Below are 13,825 nucleotides of genomic sequence, written 5' to 3'. Positions count from 1 at the left end.
TTTTCTACAATCTGTGAAGACTGAAGACTCCCATATCGTCGCTGGGCTGCTTCTAAAATGTTGTAACATAACAAATTTTTCAGGAAAAAAAATTCTCACAAACAGGCTTTGAAAATTTTGGCAAAATGCATGCTTCCAAAATGTCGTATGTGAACTTGAACATTTTTGTAAATAGCAGTGAAATAAAAACGTTGACATTTCTGGATTATCCAAGAACTTAAATTATTTTCACAGAAATAAAGAAATGTACAACGATTTTTTGCCAAAGCCATTCTGCAACGATTTTCAAGTTTTCATACAACATTTCGGAAGCAAACTTTACAAACAATTGACATTGGCAATTTTGTAATATGTCTTATTTCACACATTTTGATTGGTCTAACTGTATGCTATTTTGTGATACCAAATATTTCCTCCCGCCCAGACCATTGGTGTCAAAAAGTATTTTTAGCCAAAAAAGTCATATACGACATTTTAGAAGCCCAGTGACGATATGTCCTTATAATAAATAATTTTATTTCACCTATAGTATCTAAATAGTTCTCATTAAAGAACATTATAGACTCACAAGTCACACAAGAAATATATATGTCACAACCAAAGAGGGATAATAATATTACAACTTACCCAATATTTCAAGCCATCGCCTTGTTTATTATAGTACTGACACATTCGTGATAGCAACGTGAAAGAGCAAACATAGTTACATATGTAATTATAAGACATACCTCGCCACTCGCATTCTGCAGAAGATTCGGTGACCAGCCAACCACAGTCATTTCTTTTCTTGTTGTTACTGTATCAATAGGTAAAACTTGGTCTGCAAGCTTTTGTTTCTCTACTTCTTCATCTTTTATTGTTGTCTCAGATATAACTTCATCCTTATACGTTTTGTCAAGTAGTGCGAAGGCACCTACGAGATCTATAAAACATATGCTGTTCCTTTGAATTCTTTAAAATGTTAGATATAATGTCAAAATAAAGTTGAGCGAATTATTGAAAATAAATTTTTGAGAAAAAATGTATGCTATTAATATTTTACTTTTTTCAATTTTGTGTAATACGGTGCTCTTACCCATATGCTTATATACATCATTACTCTTGCTATAAACTTCTAAGCTGTTGTTTATTATTTCTACATCGATATCAACGCAGTAACACGTTGGTCCTTTCAGATCACCTGGCTTTTGTGAGCTCACGATTTTCTGTAAACGACAAATAAAATTAAACAAAAAAATTGGTACATTATTACAAATAACATCATCCATTTCGTTTTATAACATATCTTTGCTAAGTTGTCTGTTTTGTTTTGAAAGTTCCAATTCCATCTAGAGAATTTGACCAATAAAATTGAGAATGGGAAATGTGGAATGTGTCAAAGAGACAACAACCATACCATAGAGCAAACGATTTTCGAAATATTTTGGAAATGCAATAAGTGTTGATTAAAATTGAAAACTGAAGATTAAACTATTCTGAATATTAAAAGTGATATTTCCAAATATCTTTAATTCATTTATACCCCCCAAAAAAATCATTTTTTAAATATCAAAGTTTTTTTGTAAAAACATGAAAAGTAGCTTACCTTTTGAAGAGTTTCACCAACTGATTTACCATTTAGCTGTAACTCTTTGGGAATAGTTGCCAAGTGTAAACGTAGTTTGAATTTACCATTCGGCAAGTCTTTTATCTGACAATAAAGTACACAATAATGTATATAAAACTTGTATAGACATTAAACGGACAACAAACGTATTTACACTTTTGGTATTTAGCTGTATCTTGCCTCCGAATGACATTAGATCGACTCCGAAACACCTTTTGACGTCAAGCAACAATCACTTTTAAATTGTGACGTCGAATCATTTGAATTATGATGTCAAAGTTTTTGGGAACCTGTGTGATTTTACGTAATGGCGGACAAATTTGCATACAAGTGTCTGGCAAAAAAGTAAATATATTCCATTTGTTTATGCCACAGCATTATATACCAATCGAGTGAAAATTGCAAGTCGATGAAAATGGTTTGTTTTTAGCTTAAAAAATGTTTTTCTTGTTTGGGTTTATAAAATATGTATATATATATATCCCATGTTTTTAATATTTTTAGAAAACAACAGTAACAAAACATCGCACATTATTAAGTTAAACTAAGATTTAACCTAAAACTAAAAGCATCAGAGAATGTTGTAGTTCTAATCTATAGTATTATACCCTTTATATATACAGAAAAAAGCCCTATAAAATCTAACTTGAGGAAAACTCAAAATCAGCATTTTTAATTTCCTATTGAAATTTACATTGCGAGGGGAGATAACTCTTGCAAAAATAAGTCAGTTTTTGGTTGTTTTTCTTTAAATTTATGTAAAGTATGATACTTTGATGGGGTTATAAGTTTGTATTTGACTAAATTATATAATCTCCTGATCATGAAGTGTACAAAACCGAAGTGTTGTGGGAAGTTTTATTTTTTTGTGCAATTTTTCATTAAAGAAATTACAAATTTGAAGCTTTGTAACCATTTTGTAAAAATAATGTGAAAATTTGGTATTGTTTATATCTGTATATTATACTTTTTCAGTAACATACTTATCTTAAGAAACTTTAAACCACAAAAAGATAAATATATTCTTAATTATTTTTATTAAATAAGAGATTCTTTACCTTGACATGTTGAAAAATTCAATAAATGGTCAACTAATGAATTACCTAATCTAGATTACAGCTTGATAAAACATATTAAAACAGCTTAAGAGTTGTTTATTTTACTTTAAAGACCGCTATAAAATCAAGAATCAATACATTCTGATGAATAGAAGCGGTTAAGTTATTATTTTGTATCAATTTTTATTGATATTTCTGCCGTTTTTGCAAGAGTTATCTCCCTTTCCAATGCGAATCTCCATAGGAATTTTAAATTTCTTCCTCAAGTTATATTTTATAGGACTTTTTCTGTGTATATTTGGAGTATAATGCTAAAGATTAAAACTTTAAAATCTCTGTTGCAATTACAGACATTCCCCACTCTCAACAGTTGAATTTAATTATTTAAAAAGCTGGTTAGTTCGCACATTTTGTATTGTCATGATTTTAAAAACGAGAACGGGCTGATATTAGGACAAACGGAACATAATCTATTGTCATCTGAGATATAGATGGAGCAAATCGGTCGGCAAGATTTGTGTTATCTGTATAACATACTTTAACACAATAAGACTACATAAAGGCAACAGTAGTATACCGCTGTTCAAAACTCATAAATCCATGGACAAAAAACAAAATCGGGGTATCAAACTAAAACCGAGGGAAACACATTAAATTTAAGAGAACAACGACATAACACCGAAACGTAACACACACAGAAACGGACCAAGCATCAGACAAAACACCACGAGAATAACAAATATAACATGAAAACCAAATACATGAATTTGGGATAGACAAGTACCGTGCCACGTCTTATCTCAATATCTCAAAAATAAGAGAAAACACAAACGACTAACGTTAAAATGCAACACACACATAAACGAACAATAATATAACAATGGCCATGGTTTTGTGGCATGCCAAACCTCGCACTTTAATGGCAAAGTTAAATATAACATTGAGATGACAACATAATATTACAGGACTACAAAACAAATAAATAGGAGAACATATTAGACAAAGAAAAACATGATTAATAGATAACAAAAAGCATCAGGTTTAAAATTAAATACGCCAAAAACGCGCCTTGTCCACACAAAAATATCCTTTAAAGGGATACAGTACCTTTAAAAAGGATACAGTGCTATGGCTATTCACCAGCCTCCAAAGGTAAGTGCAAGATTTGAGTTATTACATAAAAATGATACATGGAAAAAAGATGTTTTCATTTCAGTTTTAATCAAAGTGTTGATAAATGGACTTTTCTATAACCTCTAGACGTTCACGATAATACACTAACCATATCCGATGCATGATTATACGAATTCAAATGAGTACGAGGATACACCTAACAAAGGTACTAATTTAAATTTAAACATAAATAAGTTTAACGGTAACAATGTCACTGCACCTGATGTGCATTGCTAAGCAAATAAACCAAACAGGACCCGAACCAAACAAGCTTGGCTGAACCAGGACGGTGGTCGAATCAACAACTTCATGTGCACGACGACAAGCACGTAATAACGAGTAGTCAACACTCCTGTGTTGACTTGAGTTATCATTAATATGTTCATAATCATAAATTTACTGTAAACAAAATATTGAATTTTTTAAATACTAAGGCTTTTCTACCTGATCAGGAATAGACAACCTGAGCTGTATCTGGCAAATCTTTTTCGGAATTTTTTGGTCCTTAATGCTCTTCAACTTCGTTCTCTATTTTGCCTTTTAAACATTTTTTGATTCGAGCGTCACTGATTATTCTTTTTTAGACGACACTGGCGTCTGGCGTTAACATAAAATTTTGATCCTGGTATCTATGATGAGTTTATTTACCGAGTTGTTAAGAAATGATAATCGTAGAAAAACAAACTCAAACTTATACATTTTAATTCAATAGTCGAAACTGAAATGTATTTCTCACTGAAATAACAACTTCTTGTGTGTAGTCAGTGGTAATATACATGTACGCAGGACAAAACCATACCTGATAATGAAATCGTTGATCATGTTCATCTTGAGTAAACGTTAACCTGGTAATCGCATACAGAAAGCCGTCATGTGACTTTAACATTGAGGCAGGTAGTTTTGCTGTCTTTTTAAATCCTCCCCTTGCTTTACTTCTAATACCTGTAACAGTTTATGCTATTGTGAATCTTATAAACTTTTTATCATTTTGTAAGTATTTTTGCATTGAGCCTTTATATAAAAGTATTCTAATCCTTGTATTCATGGGTTCAACTTAAAATCAAAGTAAGTTTTACGACATAAAAGTTATATTTACGTCTTTTCCTACTGTCTAAATGGCAAAAAAACAAATAATGACAACAGAGGTATACCGAAGTTCAAAAGTCATAAATTGATTGCAAGAAAAGAGATCTTGGGTAACATACCACAACCGAGGGAAACACATCAATTATAAGAGGAAAACAAATAAACAACAGGAACACCGAAGTGCGGCAAAAACAAACGCTAGCACTAATAGAAACCAACAAATTGATAACAACTTTTAAAATTGTTGTATCTTTATACATAAAACTGAATTCGAATAAGCAGCATTGGCTGCAAAGGACAGTGTTGTGTAATGAATATTTCAAAAAAGTAAAATAAGAAAACTACTCAACTCTGAGGAAATCTCAAAATGGAAATCATTACAGCTGGCAAAATCAAAATCTCAAACACATCAAATGAATGGAAAAGAAATTTCACAACCCTGAATTGGTACAGACATTCAGTATGTAGAAAATGGTTTCTATAGTAACAGGTAACTTCTCGCCTGTATAACAGTCGCGTCAAATTTAACAATATGTGATCACAACAAAAATGACATAATAGCCAAACATTTGAAAGCTGCGATACGGGGTCAATATTGTGATATCACTTTCATCTCTATAAAAACAACATCTGTGCCAACAAAGAAACACCAAATGAGATGTATTCTCGTGGTGTATTGTCTGTTGCTTGGTCCGTTTCTGTGTGCTGTTGCGTTTCGGTGTTGTGTCGTTGTTCTCCTCTTATATGTAATGCGTTTCCCTCGGTTTTGGTTTGTTGCCCCGATTTTGTTTTTTGTCCATGGATTTATGAGTTTCGAACAGCGGTATACTACTGTTGCCTTTATTTAGACACTCTAGAGAAAAAGCACATAAACAATTATACAAAATACGACCAAAACACAATGGCAGGATGTATCAATTTTTAAAATTGAAAACTTTATTCACGTTATCAGTTTATGTTTCGTGGAGTATATCTTGATTCGGAAACTTCTAGTACTTTCAAAATATACACATTGACATAGACGTAGTTTTATGTTAGAAAGATAAAAATCATTACGCTGCTGACAATATTATTATATATTGCATGCGTTCGAATCGCTTTTCTGTACTAACCTTCATTGGGAACATCAAAGTCAAATAGTTTATATCAAAGAATGAATAAGAACCAAAACACTTGAAGATTAACATGACCAAAAGGTATAACTGTTCTTTTTGAGCGTTTTTCATAATTCTATCGTACCTACTCATCTGTTTATAAATGAGCTTAATACTATAAATACACAAAAAAGACAACTAATGTTATGCGTCACATTATGTTTTAAAATAAAAAGTATACTGACCTTTAATAAAGTCAGAACTGAAGTTAGCAAACTGTTTGTGCTCGCTGGAGTATACAATGTCATTGAGATCTTGGTATGCAGGTCCTGCACAATTAAGGGCATAAATAACTCCTGGTTTCTGTCTGGTTAAAGAACATGGCGATCCAGACAATTCAATGTATACGTCTTCACCAGCTAAACAAACGACGAATATAGAGTCTTTACTATGGGTACACAGTATTAAATATGTTAACAATAAAACATATATTGTATGCTGTGCATAAAAATTCGGTGTAGAAACCAATATATCTAATGATTTTGTCCATCGAAAATTTAAAAAAAATGAATTATAAATGCGCATTTCATCGAATTTTAAACACTTGTTTCATAAAAAGAGAGAAAAGTACGATGCCTTCGAATAAAAGATGAATTGCGGATGGCTTACAAATACGCGGATACATTACACACTGTATTTGAATAATACTGCATTCATGGATTTGTCTCTCAATAGGATAAAAAGGGTTAATTATCTCTTTTTCTTACATGTATCTCTCGATCGTGCAATTTTTTTCTGTTTTCATTTAAATTTGCAGCTAGGTACACGTACAATGTATATGGCATTACTGTAGTGCTAGGAAGCCGTAAACAGTACCCTTATAATTTAGTGAAATAATCTTTTTTTTTATTTAATACATAGAATTGAGAATGGAAATTGGGAACGTTCATTTGGAATCAAGTTTGATACATGACCGCATTATCGACAGAACTTACATTTTAAATGTTTTCTTACTGCAAACACTCTTATCATGTGATATCCAACCACCTTTTCTTCTTCTTTCCATTGGTCTGAAAATGTATACTGATCAGCCTTAATTTCTAATTCATTGACAGGAATGGTTCGAATAATCTTGTGATTCATCATAATGCATAGTTCCGATGATTTGTTGACATTTCCTTTAATGTTGTCTATGGTTACCTGCACGTGTCCTGATGTTTTAGTCTGCTCCCCTGTAGCTAAACAATTGTCTTGTTTAATTGACCGTAACAAATCTGCTGCTTCAGTTTTAATATTGGATAGTACACCATATTTGCAAGGACCTGTAGGTCCAGTAACAAGTAGTTGTCCAGAAGCTATTTCAAAGGTCCATAAATCTGACTTTTTATAAGACGGCCCATGACAACCAGAGATCTCTTTTGTAGAATTGATATTTCCATCGTTGACAGATAAGTGGTATATTGAAGATGCTGTCGATTCTTCAGTCCCGTTACTATTGGAACATAAAATTATCAATGTAGCATGTCCTGTAAGGTTTACCATCAACATGCCTCCATCTATTCCTTCAGTATATTGAGTCTGACTAACATACGTATAACCCGGATGTGATATTAAATTGTTTCTGTTATGAAATACTGCAAATTTACTAGCTTTTGGTCCAGACACGGTCAGATGTCCATCGTCCTTTACTCCGAACTTAAATGTGTCTTCTCCTGATAGGACTTTTGCCTGGAAGTTGTTACCACTCGTACCTAATCGTATTAGGTATAATGCACTTATGCTTTTTTCTTCATTCTTTCCACTACATAAGACAAGTGACAATCCACATCCACGTGGACTTTCTCCTCCATTAACGTTCACCGGAAGTGCTATTTGATCCTCACCCTCTACCATTTCCATAAAGACTCCATTTCTAAGGTTTCCATAACGAGAATCGTTTGTTAACAGCATAATATCATTTTCTCCAAACATGCAATCTGCAATAAACATTCCGTCTTCATCAACCATGTGTGTGTTATTAGCTCCAAAATGACCAGCATGCATTTTAGCAATAGATTTGGCTTCCACATGATTACAGTCAAAACCAGATCGTATAAGTCTTAGTTCTACATTTGATTGCTCTGCTTTACCACTAAATGCGCATGACACAAAACATAGAGCTGTGCAACCTCCGTGGTATGCATTGACGTTAAAGTCAAGTTTTCCGTAGCAATTAACAGGCCATGCGGAACTGCAATGACCATAAATCGTCCTGATAAATTCTGTAAAAGGTAACAATCTTAATATAAACCCTTACGTTAATAGATCATATGGAATATCAAAGAAAGTAAATCATCAGAAACTGGCTGCTAACCCTCATTTTCACTTTCCACAATATCAAAAACCCAAAAAGAATATACATATTCGAATATATTTTTACTTCAAAGTAACTCAAGGAAACTTCTCACACAAATTAATTTAAATAATTTTGAAAAAAAACCAAAAAAAACTTGTTTTTAAAACATAAAAAAAATGTCTGCAAACAAGTTTCCTCAAAATTACTCCACATTTTGTGTTTTTGCTCCAATTGTGGTTAATCGTAATTGGAATCAAAGTATACAATATATTTTTATGATTTATTTAAACGGTATATAAGTAATATGTCATCGGATTAATTTTCTGAATTTAGCAAGCCATTTTTCAATCATTTTAGTTTTTGTGGGTGTTCATTGGGTGATTTAAGATTGTCCATATTTAATGTTCAATTGCTGAATTTGGTATATGCATTTCATTCTAAGATAAAAAGCTTCACGATCCCTATTGTATTTTGTTAAATAAAAAGTTAGCTAATATAACCTTCTCAGGTTCGAACGGTATATAAATATTGGATAAAATTTCAGAATTTAGCAAGCCATTTTTCAATTTTACTTTTAGTAGATATAGGAAGATGTGGTGTGAGTGCCAATGAGACAACTCTCCATCCAAATAACAAATAAAAAATTTAAAAATTAAACCATTATAGGTTAAAGTACGGCCTTCAACACGGAGCCTTGGCTCACACCGAACAACAAGCTATAAAGGGCCCCAAAATTACTATTGTAAAACCATTCAAACGGGAAAACCAAGTGTATGTTAAATGGGTGATTCTAGATTGTCAGCATCTAATTTCCATTTGCTGTATATGTCATATGCATTTAACTCCTGACCGAAGAAAGCTTTACAATCATGACATTAAAGGAACAGCTGAACTATGGTAGATTTGAATCACAGCGGAAATTTATAGATGCAACAGTCTCTTTAAATTATGTCACTATTCAATAATAAAGTTTTAAAAAAAAATGGTAAACAATTTAACAAAGTGCAAAAGTTATAGATCACGCTCTCGAAAATACACCTAATGGCTATTTATTCCATTCCGGATAAGTTCTATAATTACAGAACATTTTCATCCAGTTGAAGCTATAGGGGACCCTGTTTAAACAATGCACCATGCATGATACTCTTTAATGATACCTGTTCAAACTACCGTAAATACTTCAAACAATTTTTTTTTCTTAAATTTTGATTTCGAAAAAGTGGATCATACTCTATCAAAGTTTCTCAATGGTCGCTTTCTAAAGTTTTTACTCCCTCAGCTCAAGATCACTACTGATGACATCTATTTTCGGCGGCATGACCCAAACAGGAAGTTGTGTGAATGGCTGTTTTTCACGGATTGGACTAAATAACGATAAGGCATATTGCATTAACTATGATCAATTTGTAGTGTGTAGTATGCATTGAATGCATAAACTATGAAGCTTAGACTAAGGTGAGTGTATGAGACTCAAATATATGTAAAAATATTAATTGACATTCATATGAAAGAAATTTATTAAATGATTTACTTCATATTCGGAATGAAGAAGCAGCAAAAAACCGGCCTTATCGTTCCCTCTCCTATAGCTATATTGATATACCATGAACACGGATAATTTTATTCGGAACAGTCCGTTTGTAATATTTAAAAGCTTTTACTTTTGTAAGATAATAATTTGAAGAAAAAAAAAACGAAAATATGAAACACTTGCATAACTTGATAATTCATTCGACTATAGACGTCCCAGACACTAACCTGAATCGTCAACTGTGTTATCATTGTTCTGTACATCAGGTGTAGTTTGTACCAATTTATCGTCGATACCATTCGTTACCGACTTACTATCTTCTCCATTCGTATTTTTTGAATTCACTATGACTGACTCGCTGGTCCGCACATCAGATGTCTTCTTTTCATTTGAGGCAATTTGGGGCGATACTGTTTTCTTGTCCTCTGCACCGTTAGACACTTGTTCATCTGTCCTCTTCTCCGTAGAAACTGTTTGCTTTGCAGACTCAGATCTGTATCCTTTAAGGATTGTAGGTGTTGCCTAGTACAATCATCATTTAAACAAAATATTAACATTTAATTTTAGCGCACAGTTATATCTTTAACAATTGTTATTTTTTACACAATACTTCTGGAGTACTGTATTACTGTTTTTTAAAGTATTATTTCTACTTGTTTACTATGGTTGCGCTCAATAGCATAGCAGCTACGTTGTGCTACGTAGATTTTTGTCTACTGAACGGGTGCATGTACATGTAGCTAGCCTAGCTGCTATTCATTATTTTATCTATGTAGCAGCTAAGTTAGCTACATGTTCAATAGTCATAAATTTACGTAGACCTATGTAGCCGTTGCGACATTTAACGCAACCCTGGATATTTTATCTCTTATACGATTAACGTTTTAGTTGGTCTATCGATAATTGTTCACATGACTAATTCCTAAGCTATTTTTATTAATCTATGTAGACAGATCTATCTCACTCAGCATCGTTGGATAAGGAAGTTATATTATAATTCAAAGCCAAGAAATAGAAAACAAATACTTACTCTTTTACTAGAACCACTTCCCATGTTTACGTCATCAGTTTAACAAAGGGTTTTATGGTTCTGAAAAGAGATAAATATATTCACCAGAGCCTATACTATTTGAATTCATATTTACCGCTTAAAACATTAATAATTTTAATATTAATTTTATCTGCAGTGAAAAAAATAGAGGCTAGTGAAACTAACATCTCATAAACAAAATAATATATATTGTAACACCTTTCAAAATCCGATTTATTTGTTACAGTAGTTGGTTGCGTTCAATATCGAAGCAACAGCATACATGTAGGGCTACGTAGATTTTGTACTACTGAACGTGTAGCTAGCGACTTAGCCCTATGTAGATATATATGTTGCTGCTACGATAAATTGAACGCAACCCAGACTTATGGTCGTTGATATTGTTGTTCATTAAATGTAACAACTACAGGTGCAATCTAGAAATTTCAAAACACGTTTAAATCCTAAAGATGTTAAAAAAAAAAGCAAACGGTTTGACTGTGTTACGAATATGTTCTAATCTACGTCTGATCCCTAAACTTTTATACACGTATGGCGTATGGCGTATGAAAATGTTGTCACGTAAGCCCGAATTTTGGACGTTAAACCCGATAACTCACGAAAGGAGATTGTTATACTCTCTGAGCATCAACAAAGCCTTACAACAACTCTCTCTGTAAAACGTATGTGGCATGTTACGATGCATTTTATTAACAGCAACATGACCCGTTTCCAATGGTAGTAAAAACAATCTCCGTTTGGACTGTAATTGGAGAGAAATGTTTGAATGCAACTGGGACTTGGAGTTATGTTGGATTGAGATATAAAATATGCCTAGCAACTGACCACCTGCAATATTTCATCCTTTTAACTATTAAGGAAGAGAAACAAATAACAATTCATACATTAGGTTGGTCCCGTAACGTACAACAAAATGTACATTGTAGGTCGTCTGGGCTAGACAACCTAAACTGCAAAATATATCATTAAGATGAAGTGTAAACTTTTTGCGGACCTGTTTCTGTATTGTTATGAGTAAAAAAATATGACAAAAATTATCAAAGATCCATCGAAACAACAATTGATACAAACATTTAACAATACTTTTAGATATTTGTATAATGTATTGGCTCTCAATAATGACGACTTCAGTAAACGTATGTATACTGAAGAAATGTATCCTGTTAAATTAACTTTAAATAAAGCTATTACTAATAATGAACACTGTCCTTTCCTCGAGCTCGATATCTATATCATTAACCGGAAACTCAAAACCAAAATTGATGATAAAAAAGAAGATTTTTCATTTCCTACCGTTAATTATCCATTTTTAGATGGTGACGTTCCCTTGTCACCATCCTATGGTGTTTATTTATCTCAACTTTTACGATCCAAATTTTGATGGTTATATTCGTTTCAAAGCACAAAGGTGTCGGCATTCACATCAAAAGCTAACAAAACCTTTAAACAGACTTATTTATTAGGGATATTATAGTTACGATACTGTTGTCAATTCATTAAAGATTGAGTATTTTGGCTTTAATATGGATTCACTGTTAGGGTCTTTGCATCGGAAATACGGGTTATGTTCTTTCCATACATGTATATTTTATGATGGTAAAATACAAAACTCCTAACGAGAGGTATTGTACTTGATATTCATATGATGAAGACATAATCTTTCAATTAGTTTAATTGAGGTCTGGAGCTGGCAAGTCAGTAACTACTAGTTGTCCTTTGAAAATATATGTATCATTGTCATTTTGTGTAGTTTCTTTTGTAACCTATTCTAACATCGGACTCGGACTTCTTTTGAATTGAGTTTATCTGTGCGTAGTGTTGTGTGTTTTTTTCTACATTGGCTAGAGGTGTATGGGTAGGGTTGAAATCTCAAAAACATGTTTAACCCCGCCTCATTTTTCCGTCTGTCCCAAGTTAGTAGTCTCTGGTTTTTGTAAGCATTGTATAAATTTTTATTTCAGTTTCTTGACGTGTATATTTCAAAGTTCATTATGTCACTGAATTCGTATACATTTTTATTTAGGGCTCAGTTGACACACGCCTCCGGGTGCGAAAGTTTCTACTGCATTGCAGACGCATTGATGGCTTTAATTCGGTTGTTGTCTCTTTGATACATGTACATTCCAAATTTCCATTATCAATTTTATTATTTGGAGTCAATTTTAATGTGATCACTAAAATGTCGGCTCTTTGTGTATTTTGTCTTAATGTCAATTGTGTTTAAGTCCTTCGTGCCGACCTGATGAGTCGGCAATTTCTAACTGATGTGTACTGTCTATTCTATGTGTTGTGCTGTTACACCGCTGTCTGATGTTAAAATGAGTGTTAAGGTTCAGATCTCCCCAACATTTATTTTAATTCGCCACATTTTATATGCCTCATCCCAAGTCAAAAGCCTGTAATAAATTGATTGTGGCTGTCTTTAATTTTTGTTTTTCGTTTAAATCAAATAAGGACGTTAAATATTTAGTGGGAACTGTTCCAGATTTTGTCATTTTGGAGTCTTTAGTGGCTGTCTATATGGTATGGATTTTGCTAGTTGTTGAAGGCCGTATTGTGACATGTATTTGATTACCTCTGCTTCATTTAGACTAGACTGTTGGATGGTTATCTCATTGGCAATCATACCATATCGCATTGTCTTATATAATGTTATCAATGATATATACATATGAGGTCAAGGATTAGAATAACAATTATTCATGATAAGGTCAAACGGACTTCTGCATCTTGAATATCAATTATTCCGTATACATGTAGCAAAATATGTAACTTATATTCGTGTAATTATACAGTGTCTTGAAAAATGAATTTAATACGAAAGCAGTACATTGAGCACTGATCCGTGAAGTGATGTAAAGACCAGCTGAACTGTGTATCACACTTTCAGT

General features: G+C 32.7%; 1 protein-coding gene across 2 annotated transcripts in view; it reads right to left on the bottom strand.

The window, feature by feature from the left end:
• The window catches only part of LOC134698849 (TPR repeat-containing protein DDB_G0287407-like), a 52,639-nt gene extending 42,240 nt beyond the window's left edge, over positions 1 to 10,399 (bottom strand). For both annotated transcript variants that reach the window (XM_063560516.1, XM_063560517.1), the window contains exons 1-7: positions 10,111 to 10,399; positions 7,013 to 8,278; positions 6,263 to 6,436; positions 4,637 to 4,779; positions 1,586 to 1,690; positions 1,076 to 1,205; positions 729 to 922 (exon numbers count right to left, since the gene is read on the bottom strand). In XM_063560516.1, the coding sequence (XP_063416586.1) occupies positions 729 to 922; positions 1,076 to 1,205; positions 1,586 to 1,690; positions 4,637 to 4,779; positions 6,263 to 6,436; positions 7,013 to 8,060 (1,794 nt within the window). In that variant the 5' untranslated portion in view covers positions 8,061 to 8,278; positions 10,111 to 10,399. The remainder of the gene's footprint in view (positions 1 to 728; positions 923 to 1,075; positions 1,206 to 1,585; positions 1,691 to 4,636; positions 4,780 to 6,262; positions 6,437 to 7,012; positions 8,279 to 10,110) is intronic.
• Between the last annotated feature and the right edge of the window lie 3,426 nt (positions 10,400 to 13,825).

The sequence above is a fragment of the Mytilus trossulus genome, unplaced genomic scaffold (assembly GCF_036588685.1).
Source record: "Mytilus trossulus isolate FHL-02 unplaced genomic scaffold, PNRI_Mtr1.1.1.hap1 h1tg000024l__unscaffolded, whole genome shotgun sequence".
Classification (NCBI taxonomy): Eukaryota; Metazoa; Mollusca; class Bivalvia; order Mytilida; family Mytilidae; genus Mytilus; species Mytilus trossulus.
This window is presented reverse-complemented; position numbering and strand designations above follow the sequence as displayed.